The sequence below is a fragment of the Bufo gargarizans genome, chromosome 1 (assembly GCF_014858855.1).
Source record: "Bufo gargarizans isolate SCDJY-AF-19 chromosome 1, ASM1485885v1, whole genome shotgun sequence".
Taxonomy (NCBI): Eukaryota; Metazoa; Chordata; class Amphibia; order Anura; family Bufonidae; genus Bufo; species Bufo gargarizans.
In genome coordinates, this window is record NC_058080.1 from 508,156,892 (window position 1) to 508,177,271 (window position 20,380).

The following is a 20,380-nucleotide window of genomic DNA, read 5'->3' on the forward strand; positions in this document are numbered from 1 at the left end:
CCTGACCTTTATTAAAGCCATCTCTTAAGTATACTCCAACCCATATGCGTGAGTTTGCATCAATGACCTGCTGTCAGACTCGTTTGACATCCTAAACCTAAGCGGTACTCTGCAAGGATGCCCACTGTCTCCCTCGCTATTCATCCTAGTGATGGAAACATCGATTCAGAGCGTAAGACAACACTCTGCCATAGCAGGATATATGGTCAACGCAGTAGATCATAAAGCGGCAGGGTTTGCTGACGACCTTCTTTTGATTGTCACTGATCCTATAAAAGAAATACCAGCAATACTAGACACGTTCACCAGATTTGGTTCCCTATCCAACTTCAAAATAAACCTTTTAAAAATCAGAGGCATACATATCTCTCATGAACTGAAGAGTGCTATGGAGAGCCATTTTGCATTTAAATGGCCAAAAAGCCATATTACGTATTTAGGGATTAAACTCAACGCACGTTGGTCAGATTTGACCAAACTCAACTACCTACCACTACTACAAAACTCTCTACACGAAATAGAATCCTGGTCCGTTCCCTTCATATCCTGGATAGGAAGGAAAAAACTTACTGAAAGGATTCATCCTACCCAAATTCATATACAGTCAGGTCCATAAATATTGGGACATCGACACAATTATAAGATTTTTGGCTCTATACACCGCCACAATGGATTTGAAATGAAACCTCCAGTTTAAAAATGCACATGCCGGCAGATTAACCTCTCTTCCGGACAGTGGAATAGAAGCTGCATGCGGTGGGTGAGGGAGCCCATTGGGATCGGGGAAGGCATCGGGACCTGCCTTCTACGGTAGCCGAGGAGATCCTGCCCCAGGCTAGTCTCCTAGGCTACTCTGTGTAATACACTAATAGGCAATACATTACAATACAGATGTATTGCAGAGGGGATCAGACCCTCAAAAGTTGAAGTCCCAGAGTGGGACAGAAATAAAGTTTGAAAAAAAATCCCCTCATTTTATAATAAAAAATTAAAGAAAAAAAGGAAAAAACCCACTTATTAGGTATCACCTCTTCCGTAACCACCGGCTCTATAAATATATCTCATGATCCACCCCATCTGATAAACACCATAAAAAAATAAATAAAAACTGTGTCAAAAAAAGCCGTTTTTATCAACTTGCATCACAAAAAGTGCAACACCAAGTGATCAAAAAGGCGTATGTCCCACAAAATGGTACCAATAAAACAGTCACCTCATCCTGCAAAAAAATGAGCCCCCTACATAAGAAAAAAAACCTGTAGCTCTCAGAACATGGAGACATTAAAACATAATTTTTTTGTTTAAAAAATGCTATTATTGTGTTAAAGTGAAATTAAAAAAGTATACATATTGGGTATCGTCTGTAACAACCAGCTCTATAAAAATATCACAGGACCTAACCCCTCAGCTGAACACTGTAAAAAAATAAAAATAGAAACAGTGCCAAAACAACCAATTTTTTTTGTCTCCTTGCCCCATAAAGTGTAATAATAAATGATAAAAAAATTATATGTACCCAAAAATGGTACCAATAAAACGTCAACTCTTGCTGCAAAAAAACGAGCCCCTGCACAAGACGATCGGCAGTAAAATAATAAAAAATGGCGTTCAGAAAATGGAGACACAAAAACCATACCGTATTTTTCGTCCCATAAAACGCTAGTGCGTCTTATGGGGTGAATACAGGGCAAAGAAATATAAAATGTGCGGCGCATTGATTATGCTCGGTACTTCGCAGGTTGTGCTGCATAGGAATAGCAGCGATGTACCAGACATACCTGAAGAGGGAGAGCCTGGCAGGCGCAGCACGTGCTTGCTGATGGGCACCGCCGGCCCTGCGTGCGCTGGGTGGCAGGGAAAGGTCTGCTGCGGTGGGCACTGGGTGGTAGAGACTGACCGGCCCTGTCTGGTGCTGGTTGATTGGGGCCAGCAGAATTGCAGTGAGAATGTTGATGGGAGCGCGGGAGCAGGCAGATGAGGGGCGGCACAGGCTTTCCTGCCACACATGCCTGCTCCGCCTCTTAAGTATTCACACTGCCTGCTCCTGTGTACAAGGTATGAGGGCTGATGATGGGCTAGGGGGCTGATGATGAGAGGCTAGGGGGCTGATCCTCGGTCTGAATGGGGGTCTCATTTATATTGGGGCTCTTATCTGAGGTCTAATTGGGGGTCACTCACTTTGGGGTCTGAGCTGATATCTGGTTGGGGGTGGTCTGATCTAAGGTCTGATTGCTGGTCTGACCTTAGGTCTAATGAAAAATATTTTTTTTTCTTATTGTCCTCCTCTAAAACTTAGGTGTGTCTTATAGGAGCTAAAAATACGGTAATGTGTTTTCAAAAATGCTTTATTATGTAAAACTGAAACCATCAAACAAATAAAGTAGACCTATTTGATGTCATTGTGTCCGTAACAACCTGTTCTATAAAAATAGCACATGATCTACCCTGTCAGATGAATGTTGTAAAAAATAAAAACTGTGCCAAAACAGCTATTCTTTGGTTACCTTGCCTCAAAAAAAAAAGTAATATGGAGCAATTAAAAATCATATGTACCCCAAAATAGTACTAATAAAACTGGCACCTTATCCCGTAGTTTCCAAAATGGGGTCACTTTTTGGGAGTTTCTACTGTAAGGGTGCATCAGGGGGGCTTCAAATGGGACATGACATCTAAAAACCAGTCCAACAAAATCTGCCTTCCAAAAACCATATCTATTCTTCTGCACCCTGTCGTGTGCCCTTGCATCAGTTTACGACAACGTGGGGTGTTTCTGTAAACTGCAGAATCAGGGTAATAAATATTGAGTTTTGTTTGGCTGTTAACCTTTGAAGAAAAAAAAGGAATTAAAATGGAAAATCTACCCAAAAAGTGAAATTTTGAAATTTAATCTCTATTTTCATTTAATTCTTATGGGACACCTAAAGAGTTATCAAAGTTTGCAAAATCAGTTTTGAGTAACTTAAGGGTTGTAGTTTCTGCAATGGGGTCATATATGGGGTGTTTCCACTATGTAAGCTCTACAAAGTGACTTCAGACCTGAACTGGTCCTTTTAAAAAGTGGGTTTTGGAAATGTTCTTAAATATTTTAAGAATTGGTTCTAAAATTCTAAGCCTTCTAACGTCCTAAAAAAAAAAAAAGACATGTACAAAATGATGCCAACATAAAGTAGACATATGGGGAATGTTAAGTAATACATATTTTATGAGGTATCACTTTCTGTTTTAAAAGCAGAGAAATCAAAATTTTGAAAATAGCACATTTTTCAAGATTTTTTGTAAATTGGGGATTTTTTCATAAATAAAGATGAAATATATTGACTCAAATTTATGACCATCATGAAGTATAATGTGTCACGAGAAAACATTCTCAGAATGGCTTGGATAAGTAAGTGTTCCAAAGTTGTAACTACATAAAGTGACACATGTCAGATTTGCAAAAAATGGCCTTTGCAGGAGGGCGAAAACTGGCCTGGGGTAGAAAGGGTTAATGCTGCCGTTTATTGCTGTTCATGTTTACATTGTTGAAATATTCTGTTATTTTATTAAATATTTTAACACGCCTTTAGTTAAAAAATAAATAAAAAATTCCCCCTCTAAAATCTTATCTTATCGTATCTTATGGGTAATTGCGTCTTATAGGCCAAAAATATGTTATTAGGCTTAGTGGCCAGTGCAAAAACAGCAGGATTTAGTTTTTTGTTTAAATATAGATAGTGGCATGGAATATTAAAAATCACAAAAAATTCTTAAATATGTTAAACATAAAAATTTGATTTAAAGAATATGTCAAACGCAAGGAGCAGTAACATTTTTCCCCCTCTAGTGGTCATAAAGTTTTTTTTAATTTTTCTTCAGTTTAGCTAATGTGACCTTGAATTTTGCGGGACGAGTTGTATATATATTTTTTTATAACCATTTTTGTTTACATATAGTGTATTAAATAACTTTTTTTTAGGTTTGAATATAAAAAAAACATTTTTTTTCATAGCAATTTTTTATTTAGTTTTAAATCATTAAAACTGATTTATCACCCCCTTTGGGGTGCATATAGTCATATAATATCTCCTGTTTTTACAAAATAATCAAACAATTACATACAGTTCAATACATATGGCGAAACACACATTATACATACTTGGGATGTCCTAGCCAGTTAACTTTTCACCCTTTTCTCGTCCTGGTTTTCACTCTTCCCCTTCCCCCATCATTATCGTTTACATCAGAGAGTTATAGATGTCACCAACCTATCGCCACTATCTTTTAAAAAAAGCTTAAGTTGTTTCCAATCTTTATTAAACTTATGTACAGTTACAAAGGGCTAACAATTGCTCCATAGCATGTGTATAAGTCAAATGTCCCATAAAACCCTCCCTAGAAATTCTAGGCATCTGTTTCCATTTTTTGCTATTATAGCTCTAGTTATATCCAAAATATGTGATACTAAACATCGGTGGCCTTGGGTATATTATCAATCTGAAGGAAGGGTAATGCCAATGCTCGATGTGGATCTATTTTTTGGACATCAAGCCAAAAGTATCTTGCCACCAAAGATATACTGATGGACAGCTCCACCACATATGCGTTGTCCTCACCCTCTCCAGCATTCATCCGAACCACTCGGGTCACTTTTGTAAATCCTCACAGGGGTAAGGTGCCATCTAAGCATGATCTTTCTCAATAATTTACATTGCTACTCCTCTATCAAACATCTTGGGACACAGATTAGCTTTTCTCCATTCCGATAAATTAAAACTTCTATTCAGATCCTTTTTTCCCCACCAAGTAAAATTAGGAAGTTTAATAAATGTAGAGGCTGTTTTATTTGCGGAATAAAATAATGAAATCCCTCTTTGTACTTTAAATGGTTGTGTAATATTCCACAGGAAGACTGAGTTTGGGGGTTGGATGCCTTTATCAATATGTGTTGAACTCTTATATAAGAATATCATTCATTTCCAGGGAGAGCATATTTAAATTCTAATTCTTTGAAGCTTAACAACCTATCTCCATCATATAGTTGTAAAGCCTTACTAATCCCTGCTTCATACCATGCAGCAAAATTTAAATCGCTATAGTGAGTAGATAATTTAAGGGTACCCTTCTCCACTCAACCTCATCTGCATTCCCCTGTTGAGACAGGTACTCCCTCCAAACTCTGAGATCACAATGTAAGATAGTGATAATTAATCATTCTTTAGCTTTGGTGGTATTGTCTTCTTCAGCAAGCTGATTAGGGAGACTTGAGCTATAGCTGTCTCTTGAGTCCCACCAATCCTTTAACTGAGATACAATTACTGCTTTATAATAACTTTTAATATCGGGTACACCCATACCTCCCTGATGCCAATGCCGAATCATTGTTTGAAAATTAACCCTTGCCTTTTTTAATTATACGACCAAACAAGAAAGATTCATTACATCTTGCAGTTGTAATTAATATAGTGATCAGATAGGGGTTAAACCAAGGTTCGAAAACTTGTTTTTACAAAATAATCTTTGTGTTGCTGCATTCCAAGAACCAGAAAATGTTATACTTTTGACAAAGGATCATGAGAGAGACTGATTTCTCTCCTACTGCAGGCTGTCAGCTCCTCCACTGCTCTTCCCCTCCTCCAGCACTAAGATCATAGTCAGCTGAAGGGGAGGACTGCTTGAAATGTGGGCCTGCTTGAAAGCTTACAATCTAAAGTTTAAAACGGGACTAGAATCAAAGCATTAGGTGTTATAGGTAGGGATATATAGCCTTTAGAAATGTGGTCGGATGGGAAAGCAGCTTAAACCTGTTTTCATGTTCAGCTGCCTTCACTCCTGATATCTAAAGGCTATATCTACTGATTGTGTAGGAGATAATGCTTTGATACTTGACTTGTTTTAAAGCTTAGATTATCAGCTTTCCAACAAGGCCAGGCCCGTATCTAGCTACTACAGAGCTAGAGATATGCTTAAATCAGCTCCCCACCCTGCTGCCCAAGCTCTGCTCGGATCATTTTCCCAAAGACCATGCAGAGCTTGGGCAAAACTGTTAGGTGGATAAGTGTAATGTTGCTGTGTGGAAGCAAAGATGAGTTTTGGAGTTAGACCTAAACTGTTTAGTCTGCAGATCCAAGTCACTTTTCCAAAGGGAACAAGCAGAATTTTAAAATCGGCTGTATAGATCAATGGATAAAACATGAAATATGTAATTGATTTTATGCACTTTTTTTTTTTTTTTTTTTTAACCAATCTCATTAAACATTTTTGGGATATATTGGAAGGCTGACTATGAACTACAGTTGTGTTCAAAATTATTCAACCCCCAATGCTGTAAAGGGTTTTAGGGAATTTAGGGTACATTTGTAATTGTGTTCAGAATGAAATCTTACAAGGACTTTTTAAAGAACCAAACGCAACTAAAATGACATCAATTGTTTTTGTAATACAGTATTAAATGTTTTTTTTGTGATTTCTTCATTGACACAATTATTCACCCCTTAAAGACTACCACTCTTAAGAACAGAGGTTCATTTAAGTGTTTTCGATCAGGTATTGAAAATACGTGTGGATGTCAAGGAGCAGCAATCAAGCATAATAAGCACCAATTAGGCAGATTTAAAAGGACTGTGATACTCGGCTCCTTCTAGACATTTACTGGTGTGTTTACAAACATGGTGAAGTCAAGAGAATGGTCCAGGAAGACAAGAGAAGAGGTAATTTCTCTTCACAGGAAGGGCAATGGCTATAAGAAGATTGCAAAGATGTTAAACATACCAAGAGACACCATAGGAAGCATCATTCGCAAATTCAAGGCAAAGGGCACTGTTGAAACGCTACCTGGTCGTGGCAGAAAGAAGATGCTGACTTCAACTGCTGTGCGCTACCTGAAGTGCAAAGTGGAGAAAAGTCCCTGTGTGACTGCTGAGGAACTGAAAAAAGATTTGTCAGATGTGGGTACTGAAGTTTCAGCTCAGACAATAAGGCGCACACTGCGTAATGAAGGCCTCCATGCCAGAACTCCCAGGCGCACCCCCTTGCTGTCTCCAAAGAATAAGAAGAGTCGACTGCAGTATGCCAAAAGTCATGTGGACAAACCACAAAAGTTTTGGGATAGTGTTCTGTGGACTGATGAAACAAAATTAGAACTGTTTGGGCCCATGGATCAACGCTATGTTTGGAGGAGGAAGAACAAGGCCTATGAAGTAAAGAACACCTTGCCTACTGTGAAGCATGGCGGGGGGTCAATCATGCTTTGGGGCTGTTTTGCTTCTACAGGTACAGGGAAGCTTCAGTGTGTGCAAGGTACCATGAATTCTCTTCAGTACCAGGAGATATTTGATGAAAATGTGATGCAGTCCGTCACAAACCTGAGGCTTGTGAGACGTTGGACCTTTCAACAGGACAATGATCCCAAGCATACCTCCAAGTCCACTAGAGCATGGTTGCAGATTAAAGGCTGGAACATTTTGAAGTGGCCATCGCAGTCACCAGACTTAAATCCGATTGAGAACCTCTGGTGGGACTTAAAGAAAGCAGTTGCAACGTGCAAGCCTAAGAATGTGACTGAACTGGAGGCTTTTGCCCATGAATGGGCGAAGATACCCGTAGATCGCTGCAAGACACTTGTGTCAAGCTATGCTTCACGTTTGAAAGCTGTTATAACTGGAAAAGGATGTTGTACTAAGTACTAAGATTGAATGTCATTTGGGGGTTGAATAAAACGGATAATGATGTGAGCACAGAAAAGACATTTGTGGTTATTTCATTATAAATGTTATGTTATATTTGTCTGACTTACAAGTGCCTCTTTGATTTAATTGTAAACAAGATGACTGAAATGATCAAAATCAATGTCAAACTTGTGGTCTAACACCAGCGCATGACCCCAGTAATGCAACTGTAGTGATGGCGATTAATTCAGTAGTCATGTTTTCACAAATGGCCTTCTCAGAAAAATTGCAGAAAGCACCAGTTCATATTAATGCCCCTGTTTTGGAAGGGGGTATACTGTAGATCGTGCATGAGATAGTCAGTCAGGTCCATAAATATTGGGACATCGACACAATTTTAACATTTTTGGCTCTATACACCACCACAATGGATTTGAAATGAAACGAACAAGATGTGCTTTAACTGCAGATTGTCAGCTTTAATTTGAGGGTGTTTACATCCAAATTAGGTGAACAGAGTAGGAATTACAACAGTTTGCATATCTGCCTCCCACTTGTTAAGGGGCCAAAAGTAATGGGACAATTTGCTTCTCAGATGTTCTATGGCCAGGTGTGTGTTATTCCCTCATAATTACAATGAGCAGATAAAAGGTCCGGAGTTCATTTCAAGTGGGCTATTTGCATTTGGAATCTGTTGCTGTCAACTCTCAAGATGGGATCCAAAATGCTGTCACTATCAGCAAAGCAAGCCATCATTAGGCTGAAAAAACAAACCCATTGGAGAGATAGCAAAAACATGAGGCGTGGCCAAAACTGTTTGGAACATTCTTCAATAGAAGGAACGCTCCGGTGAGCTCAGCAACACCAAAAGACCCGGAAGACCACAGAAAACAACTGTGGTGGATGACCGAAGAATTCTTTCCCTGGTGAAGAAAACACCCTGCACAACAGTTGGCCAAATCAAGAACACTCTCCAGGAGGTAGGTGTATGTGTGTCAAAGTCAACAATCAAGAGAAGACTTCACCAGAGTGAATACAGAGGGTTCACCACAAGATGTAAATCATTGGTGAGCCTCAAAAACAGGAAGGCCAGATTAGAGTTTGCCAAACGACATCTAAAAAAGCCTTCACAGTTCTGGAACAACATCCTATGGACAGATGAGACCAAGATCAACCTGTACCAGAGTGATGGGAAGAGAAGAGTATGGAGAAGGGAAGGAACTGCGCATGATCCGAAGCATACCACCTCATCAGTGAAGCATGGTGGTGGTAGTGTCATGGCGTGGGCATGTATGGCTGCCAATGGAACTGGTTCTCTTGTATTTATTGATGTGGCTGCTGATAAAAGCAGCAGGATAAATTCTGAAGTGTTTCGGGCAATATTATCTGCTCATATTCAGCCAAATGCTTCAGAACACATTAGATGGCGCTTCACAGTGCAGATAGACAATGACCCAAAGCATACTGCAAAAGCAACCAAAGAGTTTTTTAAGGGAAAGAAGTGGAATGTTCTGCAATGGCCAAGTCAATCACCTGACCTGAATCCGATTTGAGCATGCATTTCACTTGCTGAAGACAAAACTGAAGGGAAAATGTCCCAAGAACAAGCAGGAACTGAAAACAGTTGCAGTAGAGGCCTGGCAGAGCCTCACCAGGGATGAAATCCAGCGTCTGGTGATGTCTATGCATTCCAGACTTCAGGCTGTAATTGACTGCAAAGGATTTGCAACCAAGTATTAAAAAGTGAAAGTTTGATTTATGATTATTATTCTGTCCCATTACTTTTGGTTCCTTAACAAGTGGGAGGCACATATTCAAACTGTTGTAATTCCTTCACCGTTCACCTGATGTGGATGTAAATACCCTCAAATTAAAGCGGACAGTCTGCAGTTAAAGCACATCTTGTTTGTTTCATTTTAAATCCATTGTGGTGTATAGAGCCAAAAATGTTAGAATTGTGTCGATGTCCCAATATTTATGGAACTGACTGTATATGGACGTCCACCTACTTTCGGCTGCATAGTGTACACAGTATATGTAATGATATATTGCCCGCTTGTACGTTGTGCATTTTAACTTTTCTCTCATTTCCCTTTTGCAGATGAGTGTGGAATAGTGGCACAGATAGCAGGGCCTCTGGCTACAGCAGATATATCCGCTTATTATATTAGCACCTTTAATTTTGACCATGCATTGGTAAGTTGATGGTCCTTGAATATATATATATTTGGTTGTTAAAGGGGTTATGTTTCAAAAAGTATTTATCACCCATCCTTTGGATAGGTAATAAATGTTAGATCACTAGGGGGGGTGAAACTGCTGGGACCTCCAGTAATCCTTTATATGGCAGTCCATCAGCCCAAGAGAAGTGAATAGAACTCTAGACCAACATGCGCATCAGTGCTTCATAACCTGCGACCCTCCATTCTAGGAATCGCCCACAGCATTCTGATACTGATCCTGTATCCTATGGATAGGTGATAAATACTTTTCATGGGATAACCACTTTAACCTCTTCAGGACACAGGGCATACAGGTACGCCCTGATGTCCTGGTACTTAAGGACACAGGGTGTACCTGTATTTCTGATCACCGGCGGGCGGTGATCGGAAGCCGGTGCCTGCTCAAATCATTGAGCAGGCACCTCGGCTAAATGCGGGGTGCGATCGCTGCAAACCGCAGGTCAATTCAGACCTGCGGGTTGCAGATTTTACCTATTGCGGTGGTGGCGGCGGTGCCATCGGGTCCCAATGGGGCTGTAGGGGGGACCCGATGGCATGGAAGGCAGCAGGATGGCTTCCTGAGGAATCGCCGCTGCCTTCCTGTGACGTGCCTGTGAGATCCAGCCCCCTGGATCTCGCAGGCCGGAAGCTGTATGAGTAATGCTCACTGTATTACTCATACAGCCAATGCGTTCCAAAACAGAAGTATTGGAATGCACTGTAAAGGGATTAGACCCCCAAAAGTTCAAGTGGGACAAAAATTAAAGTGAAAAAAAAAGTTGAAAAAATAAAGTTTCCCCCCCCAAAAAATTAAGTTTCAAGTAAAAATAAACAAAAATGTCATTCTTCCCAAATAAAGTAAAAAAATAGGGGAAAAACATATCACATGACCTAACCCCTCAGATGAACACCATAAAAAATAAAAACTGTGCTAAATAAACCATTTTTTTGTCACTTACATCTCAAAAAGGCGTTTTTGCCCACCAAAATAGTACCAATCTAACAGTCACCTCATCCTGCAAAAAATTAGACAATCGTCCTAAAAAAAACTATGGCTCAGAATATGGAGACACTAAAACATCATTTTATTTTTTGTTTTAAAAAAGCTGTTATTGTGTGAAACTTACATAAATAAATAAAAAAGTATACATATTGGGTATCGCAGCGTCCGTATCGACCAGCTCTATAAAAATATCACATGACCTAACCCCTCAGGTCAATATCGTAAAAAAAATAAAAACTGTGTAAAAAAAAAAGCCATTTTTTGTCACCTTACATCACAATAAGTGTAATGGCAGGCGATCAACAAGTAACACGCACCCCAAAATAGTGCCAATAAAACCGTCATCTCATTCCGCAAAAATCATACCCTATCCAAGGTAATCGCCCAAAAACGAAAAAAAAAAATTATGGCTCTCGGACTATGGAAACACTAAAACATGTTTTGGGGGTTTTTTTTGTTTAAAAAAAGAAATCATTCTGTAAAACTTATATTAAAAAAATATTGGGTATCGCCACATCCGTGACAACCTGGTCTATAAAAATATCACATGATCTAACCTGTCAGATGAATGTTGTAAATAGCAAAAAATAAAAACGATGCCAAAACAGCTATTTCTTGTTACCTTGCCTCACAAAAAGTGTAATCTAGAGCAACCAAAAATCATATGTACCCTAAACTAGTACCAACAATACTGCCACCCTATCCCGTAGTTTCTGAAATGGGGTCACTTTTTGAGTTTCTACTCTAGGGGTGCATCAGGGGGGCTTCAAATTGGACATGGTGTAAAAAAAAAACAGTCCAGCAAAATCTGCCTTCCAAAAACCGGAAGGCATTCCTTTCCTTCTGCACCTGGCCGTGTTCCCGTACAGCAGTTTCCGACCACATATGGGGTGTTTCTGTAAACTACAGAATCAGGGCCATAAATATTGAGTTTTGTTTGGCTGTTAACTCTTGCTTTGTTACTGGAAAAAATTGATAAAAATTGAAAATTTGCCCAAAAATTGAAATTCTGAAATGTCAGCTCCATTTGCCAATAACTCTTGTGGAACACCTAAAGGGTTAACGACATTTGTAAAAATCAGTTTTGAATACCTTGAGGGGTGTAGTTTCTTAGATGGGGTCACTTTAGTGGAGTTTCTACTCTAGGGGTGAATCAGGGGGGCTTCAATTGGGACATGGTGTAAAAAAAAAAAAAAAAAAAACAGTCCAGCAAAATCTGCCTTCCAAAAACTGTATGACATTCCTTTCCTTCTGCGCCCTACCGTGTGCCCGTACAGCAGTTTACGACCACATATGGTGTTTCTGTAAACTATAGTTTGGCTGTTAAGCCTTGCTTTGTAAAAGTAAAAAAATATTAAAATTGAAAATCTGCCAAAGTGAAATTTTTAAATTGTATCTCTATTTCCCATTAATTCTTGTGGAACACCTAAAGGGTTAACAACGTTTGTAAAAATCAGTTTTGAATACCTTGAGGGGTGTTGTTTCTAGAATGGGGTAATTTTTGGGTGGTTTCGATTATGTAAGCCTCACAAAGTGACTTCAGACCTGAACTGGTCCCTGAAAATTGGTTTTTTGAAAATTTCCGAAAAATTTCAAGATTTGCATTAAACTTCTAAGCCTTGTAACATCCCCCAAAAATTAAATATCATTCCCAAAATGATCCAAACATGAAGTAGACATATGGGGAATGTAAAGTAATAACTATTTTTGGAGGTATTACTATGTATTATAGAAGTAGAGAAATTGAAACTTGGAAATTTGCAATTTTTTTTTAGAAATTTTTGGTAAATTTGTTATTTTTTTTTTTTATAAATAAATGATATATTTTTTTTTAACTTCATTTTACCAGTGTCGTGAAGTACAATATGTGACTAAAAAAAACTATCTCAGAATGGCCTGGATAAATCAAAGCGTTTTAAAGTTATCACCACTTAAAGTGACACTGGTCAGATTTGCAAAAAATGGCCTGGTCCTTAAGGTGAAATAAGGCTGTGTCCTAAAGGGGTTAAATAGTAATTCTAGTTTTCTAAATGCAAACATGGGTCCAGCAATTGCAATCATGTACAGTGAGCTGTTATAGAAGGTAGAACATACAGTAGGCCAATCATTTGTTCATGAAATCTATTTCATTCTATCAATAAATGGACAATGATGTTCTACAACGGTCACTCCTAGTCCTTCAGCATGAGACACTTCCCTTGTATCCCTGGTTAATTGAGCCTCTCTGGGGAGTACATATGTATGTGTTGTCCTATTGGGACAGCCCCTTTTAAATAACCTTTCTGTGAATCATGTGGTCTTGACACTGGAAATGTTTAAGAGCAGTGGCTGTGATTATGTGTCTTGGACCTATGTTCATATCAGGCTAGATTTTTGAGACAAAAAAAACACCACTTTTGGCAATCATTTCCTATTGTAGCTATGCACATATTTCAGACATGATCGCCGTTGGCTCGATTTTATAAGCTGTGTTTAGTAATAATTGATAAGAGAAAGCAGTTCCATGCAGTTATAGCAAAACTATGTACACTATTACGTAAAGTACTTAAATCTCTAAATGTCTAACTTGTAAAAGCTTGTTCACCTAAACACTTAATCAGAGATGTCAGACACTTGTGTCCCATCTATGAGAATACAACTTCCAGGCAGCTGTGGCTTAAAAGTTCATTTTTTCTTTTTTTTCTTAATAGGTACCAGAAGAAGACATTGACTGTGTGATTAAGTTATTACATGATCGGGAGGAAAATAAAAGCTAGGGTAAAGTTTCGTGTCTATTATTACCATAGCAAGACAGAGAAGTAATGATGGCGCTTCCGTGTGTGGTCCCCCTCTGATCTTAGAGGAATGAGATCTCAAGCAAGAGTATGGACAATGAAGAGAACCTTTTTGTGTCTGTTTGTATCTCCATGGTGCTACAGCAGTCTATCCAGTGCCAATGAGCTAAATGATGCCTAGATATTTTGAAGAACTTTTATTCTTATCATATATACGGAAATGATCATATATATTTCCGTGCTGTGTTGTTGAGTTAGTAAGCAGTGCTTTGTTTTGTGTATGCAATAATCTGGTGTCTACAGTGGAACAGTTTTCCATGGCATCCATTTGATTTCGATTTGTTGCAGCACCACCAGTAGAGCTTTGGTTTTAAGAGGACCTGTCACCGCTGCCAACATGTCTTTTACTAAATAATTTTATTTCCCATGCAGTAACGATTCTGGAGCATCTTTTTCATAAAACTCTATGTTGTTGTGTTCGTCAATTATTGTTGTCCCAATCACTCTACTCCTCCCCCCCAACTGGTAACACCCAGTTGCAGGTTTATTAGTAAACTTCTAGTAGCAATAACTAAGGAACGAAACAACATGGAGTCATAAGAATAGATGCTCCAGAATTTATATTTCATGGGGAGTTATTAGACAGGAGAGATGACAGGTCCTCCTTACTGTATAAAAACAGTGTCTGCTTTTAGGGATCCATCATGTCCATGTTTTGGAGTGCATGGAGATCCTGCACCCACTGCATGTGTGTGTAACTTTATGAGCTCTGCTCTTTCTGTTACTAATGGATATGTACCTCTTATACACATATCAGCTCCACCCTGTGTGTGGAGTCATTTGTAGTATAGTGCCTTATTTCCTAAGGGAATGCTGTAGTTTATATTATCGCCTTATAACATTGCAAGAAAGTATGGAGGAAGATGCTCCTTTCTCTATGTACATGTTTTAAGGCGGCTTTCGCTGGTGTTTTGCAGGGTCCGTCAGAGGTCTAAGTCATAGGGATTTGTCAGTTTCACCTCTGACAGATGACACTATGCATTTACAGTGGCATCCATCAGAGGTATATTTTACCTGATGAATGGAGCCCAGCAGGACGTTGTTTTGTCTGCTGCAGGATGAATGGGGGTCTATGGATATGTTTGGTCTATGCTTTGGGAACTTCCCCAGGGCATAAAGCAAGTGTGAACTGCAGTGTGAAAGTAGCCTAAGAGAGGAACTATTTAAAATTCTCATTTCTCACATTTCAATTTTTGGATAATTTTTTAATATATATTTTTAAGCAGCATATGCAAGCTCTATAATTTACACTTCCAGTATCCTTTGTAACACTCTGATAAGAGTAACTGTACATTTTGCAGATATGACTAGGTTTTTATTACAGATCTTTTCGTTTGATCAGATCAACTCTTTTGGAAGAGACAGTTTAGAGAGCTTAATGATAATTCTAGTCAGCGGTTTCTTGCTGGCTGCCAACTTGTTACCATTTCTAATGTGTAAACCAGCCTCATGTTAGTACATATGAATATGATGTATCTCTGTATAGAAGAGTGTATCTTTGTATTTGATGTTGCTAGCATTAACATGAAAATAAACATCTCATTTAAATCTGGTGTAATGCTGTATCATTTACAAGAGGCCTGTGGTTGCAATATTATTCAGCAGACACACATAGGGTATGTGTTCTAAAGTTTTCTGTGTAAATCTCTTTTTATTGTTTCATAGCTTATAAGCATAAGTACAAAAAAATTCGTCATTTTTTATACATAATCAGGTACAATTTTGTACATTGTTGGAAATAACACACTCCACATATATGGTTACTTATAAGCATTTTTTCCAAATATGCATTTTTACAAATAGTTAGCAACAACTAGCTAAGGAAAGTAAGGAAGGGGGGAAAAAAAGGGGAGGGGGTAGGGTGAACCAAAATAAGAAGGAGGGGTAGAAATAATAAAGGGGAAAAATATCAACGGTAAGGCTTCTCAATGACCCAAAATTTAAATAACTTCTAAAAATTGAGTGCAATATTTTTATAGAAAATGTAGGCATGACATAAACCCTGTGGTATGGCTCAATTCCCGAATTTGTGTTCTAAAGTTTTCTAAACGGAACACTGGAAGCAGGAATTGGCTATTTAGGGACACCCCATACGTCAGTGTGCATTTCCACAGAAAGCAGTGGTATGTGTGATGCATATGACTGGACAGAATGTGGTTAAGACATCAGTGCTCTTCCTGCCAAGAGCTAATGTAATACTTTCTAAAGACTCACATGATATTTAAAGCATTGCCAAAAGCTAGCTATACAAAATAAGCTACCATATGTGTAAATGAGTGACAGCAATGTATCTGACCATTATATGACTTTGTATGTGGTGTTTTAGAAGTTTTCACCTTTGCAGGCTGCTTCTATAGTTCTCAGTTGTCCCTGAGATGGTGGGTTGAGACTAGCTGCTCATAGTATCTCCCCATACATTACACTGAGACAGCAGATTTGTTTCCTATCTCTTACTCAGTCCGAGTCAGCATATAGGACATCACAGATTGTACTGAACAGTATAGATGTAAATAAAGCCTTTTTGGATGAGATGGAATTTTAGTACTAGCTGTATCTGCTTAATCATTCTTGTATTGAGCTTGTCTCTGCACTCCCCCCCCTTACATACTTCTATGGGATGCTGTATTCTGATCCTGCAGTAAGCAAGCAGTTTGTCTTGGTCTTACGAGACTGATTTTTCATTTATTTGAGAGTATTTATTTTACAGTAGAAAGGGCGGCTGCTGATAACTCTGATAAAGTCAGCTAATAAAGGCGTTTTTCTCTAGGACATATTACATACATATTTATGCAACGTCTGAAAGTACAGAGTCAATTTAATCCATGGGGGAGAATGTGAACACTTAACTTCTTTTACATCAAGCAAATACTAATTTGTATAAATAAAACAAAGCAAATTACTTTCACTTTGCGGGCAGTTGTAAATGTGTAAACTGCTCAACAGAATGAATTTGCAGTCCAACCAACTTACAGAGGAACCGTCCCCAGGTTTGCCAATTTTTCACTTTGGGTTCATAGTTCATCAAATAAAATTGGCTTTAACTGGATCCTGCATGTTTCTCTATGGTTCTCTGGGACCTGTAGTTCCACAGGTTTTAGGCCTGGGCTTCACTGCGACTTTTTGTAGAGAGACAGATTGATTTTAATTATTGAACTACAGCTGCAGTCCAAATGTATGCAATCTTGTGTACTGCACCTATCACTCAACAGTTAAAAATCAATCAGTCGAGCTACAAAAAGTTGCAGTGTAGCCCAGGCCTTTAAGACTAATCCACACTCCAATCCAATAAGGTTGTTTTTTTTTTTTTTTTTTTTTTTTTTTATAATGCACATTGAAGGGACATCTGGTGGCATAGAATATTTTCAAAATTAAAGGGTTATTTACTATTATAATGGCTGGTCATATACATGAGTTTTAAAGGTGATTATGTGGATTATGGATCATATTTGCCAAATATGGAGTGTCCTTGCACTGGTTAATGAAACCTCTGTCCGAAATGTGGCAGGAGGTGATGATCTTGGGATCATCAACGGCTAGACAGCCACAAGGAGGAACCTATATAAGAAGGAAAAACGTTGGTGCGCATTCATGCCGTAAGAAGCAATAAGATGGAGGAATTACTCAAACAACTAATATCAGAAGGCAGAGAGGCAGAAGGCAGAGAGGATTGGCTCAGGAATTTCCTTGCCTTGAACGCCGCAGCACCCCAGGATCTGCAGTCCACTAATAATGTCTGCGGCTCAAGATTGCAGAGCTGAAGATGTCAATACGTCAGGCCGAAGCAACACGCGCTCAGTGGAAACCAGGAAATAAATGAAATGATTAAAGATTTAAAATATAGAATAGTGTTTGTTACAGATAAAAGAATAATAATTACGGTACCATGTGCAGAAGTTAGGCTGAGTTCACATCACCGTTTAGCTTCCTGTTTTTCTGATCTGTCAGAAGAACAGAAAAGTGAAAAAAAAACTATCTGTTATTTTGAGCATCAGTTATGATCAGTTTGTGTCACTTTCATCAGACATCAATTATTTTTGATGGGAGAAAAATTCCTGCATGCAGTACTTCTCCCATCAAAAATAACTGATCTCTGATGGAAGCAATGCAAACTGATCTGAACTTGTACTCAGAAGACAGATCAGTTATTTTCAAATTAATGCTAGCTGAGCATAACTGATGCTCAAAATAACTGACCATTTTCTTTTTTCTTTTCTCTTAATGGATCAGAAGAACGGAAAGCTAAACCTTGATGTGAACTCAGCCTTAGGCTCTGTACATATTTAGGCTAGGGTCACACATAAAATTCCAGTTTTAAAAGTTCCATCCCATTGATTATAATTGGGTCCGTTGGGTGTGCGGCATGATTACCGGCTTTTTTTGCTCTCCCTTTTTATGTCCAGTGCATGTGCCAGAATAGATCCCAACACACATGTCTAACATATGCACAGGCCCCCGTTCAGTCCACAGAGGCCTTTCGAGAACTTAATGTAAGGGCTCATGCACAACTTTTTCATTTTTTTTTGTCCACATCCGATCTGCATTTTTTGCTGGTTGGATGCAGACCCATTCACTTTAATGGGGCCACAAAAGATGCAGACATGACACTGTGTGATGTCCGTTCTGTGGGATCCGCAATTTGCTGACCGCAAAACGGGCAACGGTCATGTGCATGAGCCCTAATAAGATTAATCATGTTAGGATAAGCTCACTTGGAAGTTGTTAGATTTTTGGGGGATTTTCCTGAAGGTCTTTCTGCCAAAGCCAGACGTAGATTTGAAAGGAAGGACTTATACCTCTCCTTCCTGGTGGATTCACTTCTGGCTTCGGCTGATAAAACCTGCAAGAAAATCTACCTCTAAAAAACTCCAAGTGAGCCTACCCATGTGGTTGTATGTATGTGGGGAAAAAAACTATTGAAACATTGCTCTCCCTCCTCTGCTGTCACACACTAGATTTATTTTTGTTTTTATGTATACTACATGGGATCATGAGAACTTCTGAAAAGAAATCTGTACAAAACAGGGTGTTTCAGCCTTTTGTGAGGCTCAGTGAGAGACCGATCGAAGTCAAGATAATTAGAGATGAGTGACTTTATCAAAAATTCAATTGACTGCTTCACCGAATTTCACAAAGAAATTTGATTCGTAATGAATTACTTTGCACGAATCGCATTCCATTGTGTGTAGTGGGCACAATGACGGGGAACGTTAATCGTGCCGCACTCTGTTATTGAACCCCTGAGATGCTGCGTTCATTGCTGATTGTGGTATCTGACATTAACATGGAGTCCTTTCAGGAGTTAATCAGTGGTTAAAAAAAAAATACATACATCATCCATTTGCTCGCTGAGAGACCGTCGTGGCATATCGTGATTTAAGAAACTGCACGGTTCCTTCAATCAATATGGCTGTGGCGGCCCCTCCGCAAACAAATGGATGAGGTGAGTATTTTTAATATTTTATTTTTTTACCACCATTTCAGGAAAAATTGTAGTGTTACCAAGAAGTGAGAGAAAATTCATGTGTATCCATTTTTTCCCTTAAATTCTGATTGAAATCAATTCATTTCACTTAGATTTGCTCAACACTAGCTAACCCTGCTATGTATAAGGCAATTCTGCCATCATTATTACACCTTGCTTTTGATTTACAGATCCACATACAACAGCCTAAGCAATTCCAAAAAAACTAAGTTGATTCCTCAATAGGGATGAGCGAGCCCTTGGAAGTTCGGCCAAACTTCAGGTCAAAGTTTGGGTTTGGGAGCCGAACTTGACCCTGAACCCTATTAAAGTCTATGGGGACCTGAACTTCACTTTATTCGTTTCCGTTATAAAAATGGTTATAACGGAAAATAATAGCATTCTTAAGACAGAATGCTAAATGAAATGGCCATTGAGGGGTTAAAAATAAAAACTCATCTCATCCACTTAATCGCACAGTAAGTAGCCTCTTCTTTCTGCAGGACCTGCGATGACGTCACCGTGCTCACCACATGGTGAGCGCTGTGACATCATCACAGGTCCTGCAGAAAGAAGAGGATACCTGCTGCGCAATCAAGTGGATGAGGTTTTTTATTATTATTTTTAACCCCTCAGTGGCCATTTTATTTAGCATTCTGTCTTAAAGGGTTTCTGTTGCCAGAATTAACCCTATTAAACTAGCTGACATTAGCGATGTGCTAATGTCAGCTGAACCTAACTAGCCTATTCCTACTTTTCTAATGTTAATCTAGTGTAGCAGGGCGTGGCCAGAGGTGGGGGAACGGAGCCTCTAGGACCAGGAACAACACCCCCTGCCCCTAGAGGCTAATTAGCATGATATAAGAGTTATATTTCTGGAGTAACGGGAGCATAGATAAAAGTAGGAATAAAATATCGCTAATGTCAGCTAGTTTAATAGGGTTAATTCTGGTGACAGAAACCCTTTAAGAATGCTATTATTTTCCGTTATTAACATGTTATAATGGAAAATAATAAAATCTCCCGATCACCGAACCCAAACTTCAGTTTTAAAAGTCCAGGTTCGGGTACCCGAACTCGCACAGTTCGGTACGAACCAGAACTTTGCAGTTCGGGTTCGCTCAACCCTATTCCTCATGGCTGATCTCATATATTGGAGACAATCCTTATTGATTAAGATTGGCTGTTTCAACTTGAGCAACAAACACCACTTTGTC

The 20,380-nt window shown here is 38.9% G+C and overlaps 1 protein-coding gene across 1 annotated transcript in view; it reads left to right on the forward strand.

Annotated features, from left to right (window-relative positions):
* CASTOR1 (cytosolic arginine sensor for mTORC1 subunit 1) overlaps positions 1-15,250 on the forward strand; it is an 89,853-nt gene extending 74,603 nt beyond the window's left edge. Inside the window, exons 8-9 of the mRNA XM_044288517.1 lie at positions 9,745-9,839; positions 13,559-15,250. Of these exons, the coding sequence (XP_044144452.1) occupies positions 9,745-9,839; positions 13,559-13,624 (161 nt within the window). The 3' untranslated portion in view covers positions 13,625-15,250. The remainder of the gene's footprint in view (positions 1-9,744; positions 9,840-13,558) is intronic.
* Positions 15,251-20,380: the final 5,130 nt, after the last annotated feature.